The following is a 19,382-nucleotide window of genomic DNA, read 5'->3' as shown; positions in this document are numbered from 1 at the left end:
GTTAATGATGGGAGACTCCGTGCTGTTATTGCCTCAAAATTCCTTATCTTCCTCAGGTAGAAGTAGAAGCTGAGAGGTTCAAGTCAGCACCCACGCTTTTGAAATTTTGGAAGCTGCCGTGAACTTTACCATTTACCCTGCATCTGGTACGACATCGAACCCTCACACCTCCTGATTCGAATGACCACACAGAAGTTGAGGGAACAACGGGGACTTGCAATCGATGATATAGGCGGAGCTGCCAGACCGTGGAGGCAAACGGACTGCGACTTTGATCACCTCGCCAACGTCTGTTTGCCGCCCGTTCTGGTCCCATCACAAAGCGCGCCTAATGCAGCTTCCAGGGTGCGTGACAATTGGTAGGAGTATGGACACACATCACCTCACATAGCCGATTTGAGTGCGCATGTAGTCACTTCAGTACAGATCGTCGGGCTGAAGCTGAAGTATGAGACGCGATCGGCAGGGACAGGTGTAGCTTGCGTGGGCACGCGCTCTTGCCCGACCTTGAGCTTGATTCAGGGATATTAGGACGTAAGTAGGGCACAAAAAGCTTTATCTTATGACTTACAGACCTCTGAAATCCCAATGCCAACGGGGTTGTTGGGTAGCATGCGGTCACTTCTTTTGGCGCGCTCGCTCTTATCCCAAATTTGCCTTGGGCCAATCCTTGGCTCTGCATTGCAAACTGGCGCTTGATACGACTACTTCACCGGTTCGTTGTAAGCCCTACTCAGACTTGGCGAGGTTCTTGTCAGGGGCATCTTCAGGACGTGTTCCAAAGCCCTAGGCAGAGCTACCCCAGACTAGAGAGTCCTTGAGATTTTGCAAGGGGAGATCAATAATCGTATACATCTAGAAAGTTCGGCGTCCACTGCTGCAGGACCCCAAAGGAGAATGCGCCCAGGGTGCACAATGGGCATGGGACACCTGACTTGGAAGGGGACATCTGGTCTCTATGGGACAGCCTCGACGGCATGGGCTGGGCCGCAAATGCAGAACAAGACCCCATTCTGCAGCTCCTGCCCTGGAGCCCTCCCCTGGGCATCTCAGCAGTGCCCTCAGAGCTAGATCTAGCCAACGCAGTCCTCACCCCGGGCCACACCCCAAGCCCAGCCTCAAAGCTCCAGGCCAGCCTTCAGAACAACGCCTCTGCAGACCAGACTCCTGCCACACCGCCGGTGCAACCCCGGGCTCCTAGCGATCATGGTCAGGCGCAGCCTACAGCTGCTGTCAGCTCAAGAGTGAACGCCTCAGGACCGCCATCCTGGGCTGAAGAGGGCTCCATGGGCGGCGCTCAGCGCGCAGCCGCCAACTGGGCCGCGCCGGTTGCAGGGCCGGCCCGGCCAGTGCCGGCCGCGCCCGCGCCGGCTCTGCCGCGGCTGCAGCCGCCCCCGGCCGCGGCCAGCAAGCCGCCGCGCAAGGACTCCACACAGCGCAAGAAGGTACAGTGCAAACGAAAATTGTTGCGACAGGCCAAATTGACCAACCTCCGTGTTGTTCTAGGTAACAGGTTGTTGCTCATGCCTCTGACACATGGGAAGCTTCCACAGTGACTGTGGCTGCCCGCACATGCAAGTGCTACTCATCATGTTGCAAAGCGCACTCAACACGCAAGCTGCGTAGGCAGGATAAAAGCACGAGGCAGGGTGGTGCTGAGTGGGTGCGTGTGCTGGCAGGCGAAGGTGGCGGCAGCAGGGTTGAGTGCGGGGTGTCTGCGCGAGCGCAAGGCGGCCCTGGAGCGAGAGCTTGTGGACTTGCTCAACCGCCACTCCGAGCTCAGCACCAACCTTCCCTGGCACATGCAGCATGTGCGCTCTGAACACCCTGAGCTCCACAATTTCCTATAACTGCTACTGTTGTACCCCCTTGCTGATAAGCTTGCATTGTCAGTGACAGATGAGGGCAGGGCCAAGCTTGAACGCGTCCATGTTGCTGAGCTGTCACAGCCTCCTGCTGTCTTATCGGTTGGCAATTTGCTCCTGGCCTCTGATTTTGTCAGGACCTTGTAGATACTTGTTGGTGCTCAAGGCTTGGGAGAATGCACTAGCGGTGGGTCAGTGCGGCGCATTGGGCGGCGGCTGAGTGCAATATTTGTGCTTATGATCATGCGGAAGAAGGAGAATGTTACAGTGGAGAGGGGAGATTGATTTGATGGAGGATGAGGTGCTGAGTCAGATTTTGCAATTCTACAGGAGGAGGTGGGCTTCATGGCGTCCATAGCCAGCTGCATGGGCCCTGCAGCAGGCAGGCAGGCTCCTCCGGTCCAGTCAGCTGATCCCCCGCCCTCACCAAACCTGCTCCAAGACCTCATGCTGGTGTGTGTCCCCATCTACACCCCACCCCTCAGCCCTGCCAAGGGCATCAAGGATGGACCTGTGTGTGATTGCTAGATATCCATAAAACAGGCTGCAGCCCTGTAACCCTGCATGCGTTCAGTAAATGAAGCAGCAGCAGGGACACAGCAAACGGGTTCCTCGCATTACTTGAGTGTGAAAGCGTGCATGCCCACAGGAGCCGTGCGCAACAATTGACGAGCTCTACAAAGCGGCCGGCCTCGGTGTGCCTGGCCCCGTAACGGTGCGGCCCTGCCTGGTTCCGCATGCTGAGTCATATCGAGCGACACAAATGATGAGCATTCTCTGATGGTGCTCCCGCTCCGGATGGGATATTTGAGAAAAACAAGGGCCATAGACGAGCAGCGAGGGTGTCTGCTTGGGTACTTGTTGATGGCCAGAAAGAAGGGTGGCTGCAGGGGTGCTCACTGTCCTAATTTTGGGTGTCCAGGGGATCAATCCGCCTTCAGGGCCTCAGGAGCAGGACGCCAGTCAGGAGCCGGCCGGCAAAGAGGCTGTACTGTGGAGCTCAATTCTGGTAAGCTCCACATTCACCCCTGCCCTATACTACCAATATTCCCTCAAAGCATTCTCTTCCCCCACCCACATGTGCCCCTGCTGAGACAGACTTTGCTTTCAAACACTGCCATAGGCATTTTTGAGATGCTGTGCAATAATATTGCCATAGCTGACTGTGACGATCCTGGCTATTTTGGTGTTCATGCAGACCTTTCTGAGGCTGTCCAAGGCTCAGAAGGACGCCCTGGCAGCTGCCTACAGCGCCCACCTGCTGCAAGTGGCAGCCCTGCGCAACGAGTGCTACAGCATCGCTAACAAGCTGCAGGTGGGCACAGGCATCCGTAGAATCATCAGCAGATCACTGTGCTACGCCCCCAGTGTTCCGCTGATTGTTCTGGACGTTGCTCAAATTGCAAGCGTGTAAGGGGGCGCTCTTGATCAGAAGCAGCCATTTTTTAAAGGATGATCAGCAAGCCTGTGGTCTTTGCAACATCTGCACTACCAAACCGACAGAATCTTTCGAGGAAGTACCATGCAAATTGGCATGCGCATGCTTCATTTGAGGAGAGGAAAGGTTGTGCAATGTAACCGAAGCAGCGCGCTCGCATGGCACATTGCTGATGTCAGCGCCTTGTGTGCAGATGATGCCCCGGGGGGAGGAGGGCCTGCTGGAGCCAAAGCTGGCAACCCACCTGGTGTGCGGCCAGCTCAGCGGCGTTGCGGTGCATGCAGACCACCTCATGCGCAGCCTCTCTGACGCTTGCAGCGAGGTGAGGCCTGCTTGTGTGCCAAAAAAATACTCAAAATGGATCCTTGAAAAGTGATGATTTGAAACTGCGTGTTGGGTTGTGCTCATTGCTCAGCCTTGAGTATGCTGGTGCTCGGGCCGTTCCGCTGAGTTCATGATTATCATGCCGTCCTCCTTCGACCTGCTGTCAAGGGATTAGGTGATGGGTTTGTACGAGAGCGAAGAAGCATCTGTGTTCAATATCACCGTATTGGCATTCAGGACTTTGAATCCTGCTTGAATTCTATACAATAGATTGCCCCACCCAATATCTCAGTCTGATGCAAATCTTTGAGGGGCTGCAGGTGCTGAATGAGGTGCAGCTGAACAATCTGCGCGCGCTCGCACCGGCCGGGCCGGCCTCCTTCCTGTCGCTGTGCCAGGAGATCACGGCCTGCCACAAGGCAGGCACCACCCCCTCTGCCAAGACTGCCACCGCCGCTGCCGCCAAACCGGCCAAGCCTCCCGTCAAGCAAACCAAGGTGCGTACACAGAACAGCCGCTAGTCTTTCAGATGGTGCCTCAGGCTCACAATTAGTGCATTTCATGACTTGTTCACTTTTCGGGGGGCCCTAGTCTTTATACATCAGAGTCAAGTCACGCCCCGGAGAATGAGTCTTATTATGTGGCTGTGCACAGGCCGGCAAACGGGCCACATACAGCCTCAATGACACGGTCTGTGCGCCTGCGCCGATCGCCATCGGAGACGCGCCGGGCTCTGCTGACATCATCGCTGACATTCTTGCGGCGGCGGCTGTCACATCAGCACCAGGGAACGCCCCTGCGCAGCCCCAGCAGCCATGCTTCGCCGGGGCGGACGCGGCAGTGACAATCACTCTGTCTGCACCCGCACTCAAGAGAACGAAACGCAAGGGCGCTGACTTGTGCAACAAACAGGTGCTCCACGCCCCCTGGACAAGCAACTCCCCATTCATGCATTGACCGCTGCAGTTCTGTTGGGCATTTCGGTCCAGTCTGAAGGTAGCGATATTTCTCACGGGTGCAGATGTCCGATTGATATTGTCAGGAGGATCCTACAGCTGCAGGACATACCCCAGGGTCTGCAGGACGTGAATGTGATAGTTAGGATGTGGCTGCAGGGGCAGCCTTCCTCGAAGTGAAAGCAGAAAGCGGCAGCTGCCTCTCATTCAGGCGCCACTCACTGCAGCCAAAGAGAAGAGGTGCAAAACTAGGCAAGGTTGAAACAGCCCCATCAGCTGAGAAAAATAATCCAGCCGCCCAGCGAATCACTCATAAGTGGGTCCAAAACACCCGAGGAACTGAGATAAGATTGGACAAGGAAGAACATCTTTACTCAACATTTCTTTTATCCGGCTCAAAGGCCGATTAGAATGCAGTGATCAAGTGAGGCTGCATTAGATGTCCCAACAAGGCCTGCTTTCCTCCCAACCCCTGTGGCATTCCAAAATTTTGAATTGCCCCACGCTCCAAAGAAGACAGGTCTGGCCGACCCTTTGTGGATTTCCAGCAAAGTACCTGGACTCAGAGTCTTTTCACTGTTTGCAACGATTCAGGTGCAGTAAGTGGCTATGCCCGGGCACAAGAATTGTGCGTCCCCTCTCTTTTTTTGTCAGATTGTTCCAGAGATAGGACCAGGTTACCCTACGATGAGCCCTGCTTGTTGATCACACAGATGAATAGGGGGGCACAATATGCTGACACATTTGAATTTGCCTCAAAGCCCCCCCAAGTACTTTATTAGATAAAAGGTTCTCACTGTTTCATGTGAGCTGGCCCGGTGTGCTACCTTCTCCTGGAGCAACTTGAGGTTTTGGCAAAAGAAGACCCAACAAATTGTGTTCGGATTCAGAAGTATTAGCTCGCGTACCTAATAATTGTTGCCCATTAGCAATGCTGCCAGACACTGCAGATGGGCAGACATACAAGTGTCAATCCACATCCCAGTGACTTTGGCTCATGCTGCTCAGTGGTGCCCTATATTTCCCTAGAGGCTCTGGAGAATATGCTTTGTAGCCTGGAACAGCGTTTAGGGAATTGCCTGCCATTGACACATGCAGACCAGCTTCCAAGGCTCTTGCTCGGGCTGCTCTTTATTACGAGTTGGGAGCCATGTGCGCAAAGGGGGTTGCATTTCCAATCCAGTGGTCTCATTGTCGGTTTGAGGCCCCCTACCAGAAAGGGGTGTGAGCAGAACATTATAGTGAAAGCCGCAGAAAGTGAGATGCTCTATAAACCTGGCCCGGATACTTTTGTTGGCAGCCAAAATGGAGTGTTAGAGCTCTGACAAGAGAAGGGTTCAAAAAGGGAATAGCCAGTCAGTTTTCCCTTCTGGTTGGCTTGGAGCGATGTCAAGAAAGAAGTCCAGAAGCCTTTGATGGCTCTGGGAAAAGGATCCTGGCCAGGAATCATCAGCGTGAAATGTCAGTCCCTTTGACAGGAAGAGCGTGCAAATCTGCCCTGCATTCTGCATAACGATCTCTGATCTGCAAATAGTTTGCATGGTGATGTCTGTGACCTTTCATCAGCTTGCTGCACTGGTGTAGTGTGTGATGATTGTTGCGTCTCTCGGGCTAAAGATTTAATTTCTTCGTTGCTGAGATGGAACTATAAATTAGATGCCATAGGACCGAGCAGGCGCCTCTGGCCGCACAGGTCTTTGTGCTGTGCCGTATTTTCTGCAAAAGGGGTTGATGCCGCCCATTGGGGCTGCTGTGTGCAGAGGTCGTGAACTGACAATCATGCCCTGACATGATTCATTGGACGTGCAGCTGTTGTGTTGCTGTATTAAGGAATTGCCAAAAAATGTGTCTACACTGTTGACTACATTGTCTGAAGGCTGGCCATTTGTGGGGCCAAGCACGTGTTAGGAGGATAGTCCCGAGTAGGAAATGTGCCATTACAATTTGGCATCTTGGTATGCAAATTGCGCTTTTCAGGTTAGTTTGGAAAGCATGAGCGCTGTCTATTTTATTTTTAGAGTGGAAGCTGCATGCATCTTGCGCAAGAATCTATGCGGGTGCAATATATTTGGTCCAGACTTGCTGCCATCCTGCTAGCTTGGCTTGGATGTGTGTGTGAATTCTGTTCACTTTGGCACTTTTATCATTTAATAAAAATATCTCCCTTTGGAAAATCTGGTAACATAGTGCTTTGAGCAGCATATGCATCTTACTGCAATATTTCTCTGAACCAGGCCAGCGCACTGCTGGCATCATGAATTTGGGTCTTGAAGCATAAGGGGCGGTGCTCCCAACAACTTTACTCCCAAAAATTCTGACATCATGACTGCTCTGCAAGTCCAAGAAGGTCCAAGGTTGCCACCACGTGAATTAGCAAGGCACGAGGCGACACGTGCGGCACGAAAGTACGATTCTGCAGGACAATCTTCGCGTGCCTCTGTCTCTCAACTACATAACAGAAATTCAGACTGCACAATGAAGACGTTTGAGCTTGACTCAGGGCCTCAAGCCGCGGGGGATGACCTCCCTGTCCTACAAGCCGGATCTCCGAGAACGGTTACAGCAGGCACGGACAATCTCAGTGGTCCACAAAAGGATTCAAATCAAGTATGATATTTGTTTTCTGCATGTCACCGGTGGTCATTCCGTGTAACGTGGCTCACCAGCACTCTCGGTGCCCACGCGATGGCAGCGTGGTTCGGTCGTCTGGCTCAGGCTGGGTTGTATTCAAGAGGCAGTGACCAACCACTTCTGTGGGATATTCACTACCCAAAGCCCACCGATCCAAAGGCCCACGTTCTAGCATCAGGTGCTCTCGTCACGTCGAGCTCAGTCGCAGCTCTTTCCAAAAAGCCTCAGCAATGCTTACATCCCCAACGACTCCCTAAATGCTGCTGATGTCTGCAACGTGCAGATGGTACGTACGCCAATTCACAGATCCCAGAAGTGCAAAATCTGGCTGAAGACATGTGGGATGACCCATTTGATCCCTCACGCGCTCCAGGCAAGCCACTGCTCATGTCTCCTTTCATTTTTCGCCAACACATTAATGCAGTGTGCACACCCTTGTTGCTGATGTGGGCTACTGCATGTGTAAAAAAGAACAAACTCATGTGGTGCAGCCCCCCGATCTGGTAAAGCTGAGAAGGTCGTCCATGCTGTGACAGCAGCCCTCACAGAGGGACACCAGGTCATGCTCCCTCACACCCATATGTTTCTATGCATAGAACATGTGTTGATCGCCGTTTCTTCCTCACTGCTGGCAGAGTTCAGCGCACTCTTGTCTCTACTGGTATGCTTCAGCCTGCAGAGGTAGACTTGTATCTGCCATGGCTGCAGTGGTGGGATGCAACACTGTGCGTGGCCTGCACAAGCATCGGGCAGATCATTCTGAGCTACCCCTACCAGATGGCTTCCACTGGCATCATCGCTGGTAGGTGAACTGTCTAAATCTTTGTGTCTGTCCCAAAAATGGCCAATATCTGTCATGGCAGCAGTGGTGCTCATCTGAAAGAGATAGGTGATTGTTAGACATGTTTTGACATCTTTTATGGTTTGGACACCACCGGACACCTTCAAAAGCATATAATCTCAGGTTGTGATAGATTATGTAAGAGGAGATGTGCGCTACAGGTGTGACTTTGAAGGTGGGCACAGACATCATAGCCATCTACACACTGTGGCTGCTAGTCATCCTATTCCAGCATCGCAAGCAGAGAATGGTGAGCGTTCTTTTCTTGCCATGCACATTCTAGTCCCACAACATTTCCGTTGATCAAACCTGCTCTTTCTGTCTTGTCTATGCAAATATACTTGCCGAGGCAAAAGGCTCATTGTCCCATATTTCTGGCACAGGTGAAGGAAGATCGCTGGTACGACTCACACGATTCAAATGGATACAGACGACGTCACATGACCACACAGGTGAAGGTCCCTGCTCCTCAACAAATAGCTGAGAACAAATGCACATTGCAGAATTCTCCAGACTGTATAGACGCTGCTTTGTGTGTGTGCGTGGTGGGGAATGGAGCCATGTGCAACAGCTGAGGTGTGGTTTTTGCATGGGCAGATGCATGACATCATAGGTGAGCTCAGCTTCCTGAAAATGCGGTGACGTACATCCATAATTGACCCTTGCCTGTGCTGCCAGACTGAAGACAAGAGAGAATCTAGTCGCCTTTTTGCCAGTGTGATCACTCATGAGATGTTTGTGCTCAAGCACGCGTCCTTCATGAGCTAGTGTAGTATTGAATGAAAAGATGAATTGACCAATCTTGCGTGTGTACCAGAATTTGCAGGAGGGCCTGTGCTGGGCTTCATAACAAAGGTAAAGTTCATGCAGTTTAAGCTTCCCTTGCGGAGGCTCTTAATCGCGTACAAGAATGTGCCCTTGAGCCATCAAGCAGAAGGCAGTAATCCTGTCCATGCATTTGCAGATCTTCATCGTCATATCTGTGCTAGGCACCGGCATTGTCCAGATTGTGGCATCATCCAGCAGCCAGTACGCGGTCAACAAAGAGTTCAACAAGAGGTGGGTCAGTACACTTCCTTTGGCTTTCTAGACTCGTACTGTACAGGATGGCTCCACGTGGCAGGCTTACTGCTGGGAAGCTTGGCTTTCCATGGAACAAGGTGACTGGCTTGCAGCCCTGCATTGCAACTATCTATCACAGGATGGTGGATTGACTTGCATATCCAATGACAACCAAGCTGAAATTTCAGCAAGGTTGAGCTCATCTTGCATGCAGGACGTGGAGCTTCATCTTTGGGCCGATTATCAGCATGTTTGCCTTCTTACCCACGGCGCGCAGCAACCGCCTGCTCAACATTGTTGGCCTGGCGGGCACCAATTACAGCTGCCTCTACTTCTTTATCAATGCATGCAGCAAGGGCATCGACCACAGCAAGATCCTCTTGTGTGCTTTTTACCTTCCAATGTTCTGATTGTCCTTTAGTCCACGCTTTCCTGCCAAAGGGCAAGGTTCCTACGTCCTGCAGACAAGCTGCAGTTATGAGGCTGCCACAGTTCTACCCCCTGCTGGACTAGTCAGATCTAGGCAAGACCCTATCAACCGTGGACGCGGTGCTCAATATTTATACCCCATCCAGCCAGCCGTGGCCATCTTTGGATGCACTGAAATCAGCCAGAAGTGGAAGTATCCAGCAAAAGTTTTGAGTAAATTTAGAGGGGGGCTTTGCTGGCTGAAATGTAGGGTGTGTGCATGCATGCAGGAGCCCACCTAGTGTCCAGCGCTTCTTCACAGGTGAGCTAATCATCAAACGCTTAGTCACCAATCCTTTTTAAAATGTGCCTGACCCTGAGCTGTTCTTGAAGTGGGCAATCCAGGCAAGCAAAACTCCAACTGTTTTCATGACAGAGAGATTTAACTGGTTGCAATCACAGGGGCGGCTGTGATGGCGAGCGGGTCTGGCAGCTTTGCAGCGGTAATGGAGATCACAGACAGCATGAGGCAGAGCCGCAAGATGGATCACGCCTTCGTGCTGGCCATCATCTGGATCATGTTACTGGTCATTCCTCACACCACAGCCGTCGTGCTGGCTTACCCCCACCAAGCCCTCACACAAGGTGGGCAGAACTGCCGAACACTGCACCTGTCATTGCGCAATTTGCTTTACTGTCCGCTCACCACCCTCTCTTGCTGCCATGTCGACCTGCAGATTCTCAGCAGACAATCTGCAGGTTGGTCCTACTTAGGGTCCAGAGCAAGACTCCTATTGTTCTCTAACACGTATTTTTTCCCCTGGAGCATTCAGAGTTTGAGGCATGGGTGCGCATGGCGTGTCTGTTGAGTCTGTGCCAAGCTTGAGGGTGTATGGTTCAGGGAACATTTACTCCATCCTGCCGCCCAGCGGCTGGCGGACCGCATCTGTCTACATCATGCTCATCCACAACATCGCAGCATTCACTCTGCATGTCCAGGTCTGGAACTGCTTCAAGCACACCAGAAGACACCGGAACCATTCTGGACCTGATTCTGCCACAAGTCAGACTTCCTTTGCCTGTTGCACACACTTGTTGCTGCACTTTTGAAGAGCAGTGGGTGGATAAGAAATCCCTGAAGTGTGCCTCCGCGCTGCATGCAGCCGCTGATGTTTCTGTGGGAGCGCTTTGTACGAACACAAGGCCTGCCCTACTATTTTCGCCTGCCCTCTCGGCTCCCAGTCGGTATGATGTGTCTTCTCTGTGCATGCATGCCACGTGGCACTTTTGCTTTGGCCCTGTCTGCATGCAGTGTTGCTCTGATAATTTCCTAAGCGTCAGGCAGGTTGGCCCAAATGAATATTGACATCGAAGGCTGACATCTTGATGTGCATTGTGCAGTGGGACTGATCTTCTTTCTTGCTCTTGCAATTCCCTTCTGTGAGGCCCCTTCCATGCTTTGAACACCCTTCGCGCAGAAAAATGGGTTTCTTGAAGGCCAGCAGACAACGCCTTTATTTAGCAATAAGAAATTGTTTCTAATTCAAGTTGGCTTGCAGATGGGGTGCTCAATTCGCTCGCCAGCGCTCTGACTGACCCCTCGCTCGCCTTTTTCCTGCCATGCCTCGCCTTCACCATGTTCTATTGGAAGAAGGAGCGCCGCGAGCAGTGCCCCAAGTTCATTCCTGGGTGTGCGCATAGCTCAAGCTCCTTGCCATTCTGAAGCATTCCCCATGATGGACCTGAATGGGTAGAGTGCAATGACAGCAGTGCATGTGCATGCTGGGGTCAGGAACTTGCTGCTGAAATGCAGCCAGTAAAGTTCTTATGCCCAATTATTGTCTGCAGCTTCCTGGCGCAGAGGGACTGGATGCCAATGTTCGTGATCAACTTTGCGATCATGGTGGTCTTTGCAGGTATGCTGCCGTAATGAGCTCATGATCTGCCCTTGCCACATTGACAGGATTAGGCCTCAAGCACAGGCGATCGTGCAGACATGAAGGATGCTCACTTTTCTGCCTGCGAGAATACGCAAACAATAGGGTTCCGGCCGCAGCAAGGACGCTTGTAGTAGACAGGTAGGTTCTAATTGATGTCTGTGTGGCAGTGCTCGGCGGCCTGGAGTTTGCGTATGCTGTCAAGACACTCGCTGAGGAAATAAACACCTTCCACTGGTGCGTACTGCATGCCTTGCTGTGCATCACAGCAAGATAGCGGAAGTTCCCTGAGTCATGTTGGCTGCATGTGTAGCATCGGCAGTATCTGGCTGCTAGCACGTTCTCACGCCCGGAATGATCGCGTGGTGCAGGTTTGCCAAGTGCTACCAGTGCGCGGGCTCAACTTGAGCGGCAGAGACAAATGTGACAGTGCCCTTTTCTTGCTTTGAACATCAAGGAATTCAATGAAGGAATAGTGAAACTGGTGCGCGAGAGTGCAGGCAATGGGCTGATCTCTAGGACTGTCAAGTCTACATATTTTCGAGAGAAGCCTCCTTGAGAAGCCAGCACGATTCTCACCGCACGATGTGCAGATGCGTTAAGCATGCACATTCACACGCTGTTGACATCTGCCATGTTATTTTAGGACATTGCGCAGGATGCAGCTTATAGGCTACCCGTCTCCAACTTGGAGCGGCTATAGAGACTGAAGGAACTTGGGGTCCAGTTTGGACCGTCCAATGCGTACTATGTGTTTGTTGTAGGCAGACGGCATATCGTGCTTTGTCAGGTGGATGCACCAATCGAGTGGATGTGATCCTGTGGGCTGGCTCAAGAGCAATGCTCATCTGGCATAGTGAGGTGTAAAGAATACTATTAGATAGTAACCCTCCAAAGCATGCACCACTGCACTACATGTAGCTGCATGACGGCATAACAGCTCGACCAGAGAATCTCACTGTCCTACTGGCAAGTGCACTAGTCACGCAGGATCAATCAAGGTGAACCAATGCTTCGGCTTTGCAGCTTTCACATGGCCTGTGCCACGACCACAACGAGCCAGATCAGGATCAGGGTTCAACACGTGCCGGCACCTGTTCATCTTCCCCAAGATGCTTCTTGCAATTGCAGCCGCTCAAACTACTGGAATCGCGCTCGTTGCTTTCTCTCTCCGATCCAGCACCTCCGACTTCCTGTATTTCCAACCAGCTAAGGCCACTCGTCGCAGACTCACTGGAAGGATGCTGGCTCGCTGTGCCGTCGCCTGTCGCTGCTGAGAATGCCTGCTTGTCGCTCCTTCAAGGTCATCCTAGACAGTAGCTTAGATGACGACAAACGGCATGCGTCCCGGAGGCACTGGCTGACCCGTGATCCACCGTGACATTGGCGGCAGCTGTGGACGTTCAGCCGGCACGGGTCTTGAAAGAATGAATTTCTGCGGACCGGTGAAACCAAAGCTGGACACCACGAAGAAGGCGATATATAGCTCAGGAGATGCACTGAAGCTTTACGAAGAGAACTGGTGGGTCCTCCTCACGCAAAACCAAGAGGGGTCGCTTCACAGGTGGCACGTGCGAGTCAAAGGGTGCATCTTGCCGGTTTTTACGTCGCTTTCAGGGTTACAGGGCCTCTCAACCGTCCAATGTCTCAGTTGCTTTGCTTCATAATGTACCAAGGTCTTTTCAGCACGCCAGGATCAGGATTCATGGTCGTGTGGCTGATAACGTGACCGTGTGCGGACGCCTTTCTTGCAGGACGCTTAGTCTTCCCGGGACTCCCAGCCCCGTAGCTCACTCTCATCGGGCCTTCAGCGACCTCAGCTCGACGCTTTCACCCGAGACACCCCTCAGTGATGGGTCGAGCATCGACTTCCACATCAGCCCTATCGGCACGTTCTTTGATCCCTACCGTCCTGACTGAGGCCCCCATTGCAACCTAATTTACTGCATTTTCGATCTCGTTTAAGCCTTTTGCCGCCTGCAGGAGAACATTGAAGTGGGTGACAATACTGGTTTGTGTTTCGCAGGACTCTATGTCACAGATGCTCCACTGCGCAAGGTCAACAAGATCACACAGGTGGCGACATCAAGGAATCCCGTCCCTGCATTCGGCGCTTCAGACACCTTTAGTGATATCCTACCTGGGTCAAGCGTTACCAAGCCAGTCCTCATCCCCAACAAGAGGGGATTGGGCAACCATGCTCTGCCAGACCACCTGTGAGTGCTTCTCACCAGGCACACCGCACATACTTAATTTTCTGTAACCGAGTCAAAAGCTCCTTTGAGTTGTTCCCAATGCTTGAAAATAACCTGAGATCATGGTGACTCGTGCGCAGGATCGCTGATCTGCATAACAGCGGTATTGGTGGGGCCTACATCAAGGCAGAGGAAGCAGTGAAAGCGCCATTCACCGATGAGCAGCTGGGATCATGGACTGAACGCCAGGTGACTGCTGCTCGCTGACATCACTCAAGGATTGCTCATCAACTGTACCCTGATTACACAGTCAATGTGTTGATCATGCATGCAAGCATTCCAAGGACCTGTAAAGTCCTGATCAAAGTGTCGTTGGCCAGCTCTGAGTACTGCCAATCACATGTGCAGATCAAGTACAGCGTCAAGACAAGCGCGCCAGCTGCGGAGGCCCCTGAGAGCGCTGCCCCTGTCTATGGCTTCATGCCGGCAGATGTGGCAGCCCAGGCAGCCGTGCCCTCCCCTACACCAGCCTTCTGGCCAGAGGTAGTCGCTGCACCTGTCAGCCCTTGTTTAGTTTTCAACTGCACAGGATTCCAAGTGTCATATAGGGACGTTCTACTCTTGCACGGCAATGGTCACAGTTCATCCGAACCCCAGCAATTCAGGCCAAACATGCAGCCTGTGATGCACAATCAACCTGCAAGCCGGTGTCCCAATGCAGATCTGAACTGGCATGAAATTGTGTTTGTGTCTGCAGCAGGGATCGGGGCACAGTAAGGGCCCGCACAGGGCAGCCATGGCGGAAGCTGCGCGCGCAGCTGCTGTGAAGCCGACGCAGCGCGTGCTGTTCCGGGCCGCGTCCCGTGTGGAAGCGCCCGCGCGGCCGGGGGCGGCCAAGCCGCTGCCGCCGCTGGTTGGCCGACGCCGAATGCCCGCGCAGCCGCCCAAGCCGGACACCCCAGAGCTCAATGTGGAGGTGGGGGCGCCGTTTAGCTTTGTATAATATCTTTTTTTCTCTGCCCTGAAGAGCCAGAAATGAGAGGGAAAAAAAAGAGAAGGCGATTCAGAGAAAAGCAGATGATTCTGTGGGGTTGTGACCGAGCTTGTCATCTGTGTACACGGCAGCGAGACCCTTATGTTGCCCCTTGCGCTGCAACAATTGAAGCTGCGCTTGCAGACACTCGCCTTCTTCTTTTACTATGCTAATTAGGGATCAAGCTCTGGTAGCCTTCCTGCTAGTGTCAGCGCCAACTGAGGAAATTTCAATTAAACGCGCAGGAGAAGATTTGGCGGCTGCAGTCAAAGCGAGCATGGATACGGGAGCAGCTGCGTGCGCTGCGCGGATTCCCCAAGGACTCCGCCTACGACGAGCCCTGGAGCGACGCCTTTGGTGCGCGCACCCACCGCTCTCCTCTGCTCCATCAAAGCACCTGCCTCTGGTTATTCTAAGCGCAGATAAAGGATGGCAACTGGCCACAACCGATGTTCACAGCCATGCATGTACTTCAGGTCATGTCTCAGAAAGATGAGCGAGCTGAGACTGATTGTCTGCCAACTTAGAAGACTTGTTTGCTGGGCGGTGAAGGACACCGTTTGCTGTCTTATGAAGCCAGTGGCACCATGATCTCTGCAAGTGATAAGCCTGAAAGGAGCAGGGCCAGATTGTCTTGTATTGACAAAGGTGCATTTGGCTGCGCAGACATGGTGCAGGCCATGGGGGATGGCCTGAATCTCCAGACGGCGCTGCCGGGCGACGCGTCAGACACCGACGAGGACGGCTTCAGCAGCGACTCAGACCTCCATGAGCAGCTGCTCTTCGACGAGGAGCCTGCCAAGCCTCAAGCGCCCCACAAGACCGTGTCCAAGGCCGGATCCACCCTTGGATCAGCAACACCTGGCACGCTGTGAGCTCCCTTCCCGGCTATTTTTCAAGAGGCTCATGCAGAGCGAGTTCTCCAGCAGGTCACTGCAGAGAGTTGGGGCTGCTTGACATTGTGAAGTTTTCAGCTGGCCTGACAGTCATTCACAGACCACAGGTGATACAGTGATGATCTTTGCTGTGCATGGTGCAAAAGGAAATTCTATGCATCAAGTATGAGGACATCTTGGCATGCGTTTGTAGATCGACAGGAACACCGTCGACTGCAAGCCCGCCTCCTGCCAACGCTGCTGCAGACGCAGCCAAAGCCGGCTCCACAACTCCGGCACTTTCAAGCGCCTTCAAGGGACCAAGCCTGTCCGCCAACAGCAACCAGCCCACCACCATAGTCGGCTGTGCACAGGTGCCGTCTCATATCCACAGCATTCCCTTTCAGTACCCACAGACCTCCAGATTATGCTGTCCTGAGCAGCTGCACCTTGACTTCCTTACAGCAGATCGTGGCTTCCATATCTTCTTGAATTGACACCCACATGGGCATACTTTCCCCTGTGCATACTGAGAGGCCAAGGGGTGCTCACTAGTATCTTTGGCATTGTCATTGCAGGTGTCATTCTGAAGGCAAACCTGCTCTTCCCCTTGCAGAGGATCTGAGTCCTCCATCCAGCCCTATGTCTTGTGCATCAAATGAGGCAAGACCTTGACTGTGTATTTGTGATTGTTCTTTGCAGGAGCTGATGCGTCACCAGCGCAGCATCGAGATTGACGCTGACCGTGCATGGCAGGCCAAGTTTGCCATGCACAAGCCGGCCTCGCCAGCGGCGGCCGACAAGGCACCGGCAACTGCCGAGCGACGGCTGATGCGCGAAGACAGCGCCTATGAGGGGCTGCACAAGGGCGGCTCCCGTACCTCCACCAAGACCGCAGCGCCTCAGGTACACCAGTTCTCTGACCCTTCCTGCTTCGGCATTCAACAAATTGGCGGCAACTTCAATATATACTATAATAGAGTGGTGTCTGACACCTTTGTATGTGCTTGAACTGAAAAGGTGCACCATTGCGAATTGGTGTTTGAGGGGAGTGAGGATGCTGTGATCTGGTATTGGAAGCTGATGGCTTTCTGGGATTTTGGTGGCAGGGTGCTGACAAGAAGAGCGGCGCACAGCAGTGGGTGGGAGAGATGCTGCCGGCCGCTGAGTTTGACACAGATGGAGTGCTCACACAGGCGATGATCCGTGTCGCAGATGAGCGGTGCGTCAATGCATGCACCTGGTCCTATAATGACTTGAATGTTCACTATGTGCACAATCCTGAACTACTCCACTTCCCCATTGTCTGTGCTGTTGTGTGCTTCTGTGACTCTGTGGGCCCTGCTCTATCCTGTGTGGCAAGCCCCAGGCACCATCTTGAGGCTGTGACAGGATTGTGGCACAAGCTTTTCACAACCTGTCAAATGCTTGTGACAGCAAGAAATGTGCAGAAACTGAACTGATTCGTTACAAACCCGCAGGTCAGGTGCTTCGTGCATCATCCTGCGCGGCAAGAAGGGGCAGAATGCCGAGCAGATCGTCAAAGCAGTCAAGGAGCAAGCAGCTCTGGTGAGCATCTGCAGCTCCCATCCATTGCACCTTACAGATCAGGAGAAAAATGCATTTCTGCATTTCTGCGCTAGCAACTCTGAATTCAATGCGCCATGGTACTCAACAGCTGCCGAACATGTATTTTAGCTGGGCATAATGATGCTTGGATCTGGTGAATCCATCAAGGGGTAGGACATGTGGCAGCCTTCATCTGACGTTTCTCTGCAGACGCACCTTGCCTCAGGCAGGAAGAGCCTGTGATAATATTTATGTTTGGAAATGCAACCAGCGACCCGCATCACTTATCAGTGACTGTATCATTGTGTGGTGCAGATTGCGATGATGCATGGCCTGGACAAGCCCACAGTGCAGCTGGTGCGAGCTGGCACCATGCAGTGGGGAGATGTGCAGGAGACCTCCTCTCAGAAAATACAGGGCCACGAAGGTGTGGCTTACAAGACAATCGTGGACTATACTGCCCTCGTCAGACGACTGGGCTATCCTTGCCCAATCTGAGCACTCTTTAAGTCAAGCTTGTGTTCCTACATCTGCATGAAGCTGCAGAGTGTAACAGGCTTGTCTTGATGGTGCAGTGATTTGGTGATGCATTCCAGCCTGGAGCTGGGTCTTCAATTCTTGGATATGAGGTTCATGGAGCAATCAATTGTTCTTACAGCAGGGAAGAGTGAAGACTGACAGATACACGGTGTTTGTAGCATGGGATGAAATGGCAAACGCTGGATAGTGGCAACTGCAAGCTCTTCAAACGCACCATACTATGTAGTACATGCGCATAAGACTTCGATTTCCATGCTTTTGGTACAGGTTGAACAGATGCATCATGTAGGTAGTGTTGCATCAAGCTGATGTTCTGGGGATATTCACAGCTGGGTTTTTGGCACTTGCTTTGATTTTTTTGAATGCATGCAACAGGTTGAGGTGACTGTGTCGGTAGCGCTAGATAGTGTCATCGCAAGATTTCAAATATACACTGCAGTTCCTGATCAGTACCCTTCCATGAGTATTGATTAAACTAAACAGCGCTGCATGCATGACTTCAAGCAAGGGCTTTACAATGCGCCATGTCCTTGCAATGCTCCCGCCACATGTAGCGAAGCTGCACCGGCTGCACAACTGTATTGACCGCAAAAAATAGGCCCACATGGTTGCCATCTACAACTGGGATCAAGTTGGCATGCGATCCCTATTGGTACAAGCAGTATGCTCTGCTTCATATACATGCACAACTTTGAAAGTACATCAACTCATCATATTCAACGTGACTTAATATCCCTGAGCTGCCGCTGCCTGCATCCTGGCTGCTATGACGGGCGGATAATTCCCCGTCACGAGCATCAGTGCGATCCAGCTCGCTGTCACGCAGAGGTCTCTTGATCAAGACGGGTAGGTCAAATCGCTCAGAGGGGAGTGAAAACATGAGTAGCTGTCAGGAAGACAGCAAGCCATTGGAACAGCCTGGCAATCACTTGTCCTTTTGGTGGCAATATAACACCCCCCTTGCTGCAAGACGGGCATTCACTCACTTGCCAGGTCTCTAGAGCGGCTGGCCCTGGTAGTCCCACGTTCTTGTGGTCCATGTCGATGGCTTATCCGGTTACTCTCTATATGCGCGCGCTTCATGCTGTGCTGCATTCCTTCTGACCAACGCCTCCGCAGCTCTCCTCACATCCCTTGCAAGTCGCTCTTCAGACTCTCGGAGGCGCCCATCCATCTGCAAGGAGCCTTGACCCTTCACGCAGCTCTCTCACACTTTCATGCACGTGAAAAGATGGTTTACTAACGTTGGGACTTGTGTGAAAAATTTGGACTCGAAAAGATGCAATGTTATGCATCAAGCTGGGAGAAAGCAGGGGGTGGACGAGTAGTCACCTCTCTGAGCAGCCTTTTGAGGGTGGCCCTGCTCGACTGCTGAGCAGGGGTGTAGGAATAGGGACTCCCCTCCTTGCTCAGGGCTGCTCCAGTGGATGCACCGGCTGCACATGGCATTGCAGTTTTGGGGGGCGTCGCTGGCGCGACAGCAGGCACAGATCTGTTGATCAGTGAGCTCGTGGCTGTAGCAGAGCCTTGGGGAGGGCTGGCCACTGATAGTGGTGTGTAGGTCCTTGGGGCGCTTGCCGAGCTGGGGCAGGGGGTGTAAGCCCAGGCTGCAGGTAAATGAGTGTATTGGGCTGGGGCTGACACTCGGGCAGCTGAACGCGTGTTTTTGTACAGCTGAAGGCCGGCATGCGCATTGCAGTGATCCATG

At 52.7% G+C, this 19,382-nt stretch overlaps 3 protein-coding genes across 3 annotated transcripts; 2 read left to right on the top strand and 1 right to left on the bottom strand.

Moving 5' to 3' along the window:
- Window positions 1–331: 331 nt before the first annotated feature.
- Window positions 332–11,870, top strand: COCSUDRAFT_59830 (hypothetical protein; the record flags this gene model as incomplete). The annotated part of the gene is made up of 22 exons (XM_005643391.1): window positions 332–345; window positions 884–1,445; window positions 1,680–1,811; window positions 2,196–2,378; window positions 2,515–2,580; window positions 2,788–2,874; window positions 3,064–3,180; window positions 3,497–3,625; window positions 3,948–4,124; window positions 4,282–4,539; window positions 7,923–8,016; window positions 8,217–8,305; window positions 9,020–9,114; window positions 9,332–9,499; window positions 9,816–9,847; window positions 9,988–10,170; window positions 10,427–10,524; window positions 10,689–10,770; window positions 11,085–11,214; window positions 11,374–11,441; window positions 11,633–11,699; window positions 11,834–11,870. 22 exons carry the CDS (start codon window positions 332–334, stop codon window positions 11,868–11,870), a joined length of 2,868 nt encoding a protein of 955 aa, XP_005643448.1.
- A 1,019-nt stretch (window positions 11,871–12,889) lies between these two features.
- On the top strand, window positions 12,890–17,632 carry COCSUDRAFT_59829 (hypothetical protein; the record flags this gene model as incomplete). Its single annotated transcript, XM_005643390.1, has 13 exons — window positions 12,890–12,984; window positions 13,217–13,371; window positions 13,489–13,678; window positions 13,798–13,906; window positions 14,066–14,200; window positions 14,415–14,633; window positions 14,936–15,047; window positions 15,357–15,561; window positions 15,780–15,939; window positions 16,268–16,471; window positions 16,675–16,787; window positions 17,047–17,134; window positions 17,450–17,632. The coding sequence occupies 13 exons, from the start codon at window positions 12,890–12,892 to the stop codon at window positions 17,630–17,632; spliced, it is 1,968 nt and encodes a 655-aa protein (XP_005643447.1).
- Window positions 17,633–18,075: 443 nt separating this feature from the next.
- Window positions 18,076–18,792, bottom strand: COCSUDRAFT_34421 (hypothetical protein). Its single transcript, XM_005643389.1, has one exon. It carries the CDS (start codon window positions 18,712–18,714, stop codon window positions 18,535–18,537), a length of 180 nt encoding a protein of 59 aa, XP_005643446.1. The 5' UTR covers window positions 18,715–18,792; the 3' UTR covers window positions 18,076–18,534.
- Between the last annotated feature and the right edge of the window lie 590 nt (window positions 18,793–19,382).

The sequence above is a fragment of the Coccomyxa subellipsoidea genome (assembly GCF_000258705.1).
Source record: "Coccomyxa subellipsoidea C-169, whole genome shotgun sequence".
In the NCBI taxonomy this organism is placed as follows: domain Eukaryota; kingdom Viridiplantae; phylum Chlorophyta; class Trebouxiophyceae; family Coccomyxaceae; genus Coccomyxa; species Coccomyxa subellipsoidea.
Note: the sequence above shows the minus strand (reverse complement) of the source record. Positions and strands in the feature narration are given on the sequence as shown.

What these genes read in the sequence shown, in the direction of transcription:
- COCSUDRAFT_34421 (XM_005643389.1), bottom strand. Translation starts at nt 18,714, where the DNA reads ATGGACCACAAGAACGTGGGACTACCAGGGCCAGCCGCTCTAGAGACC.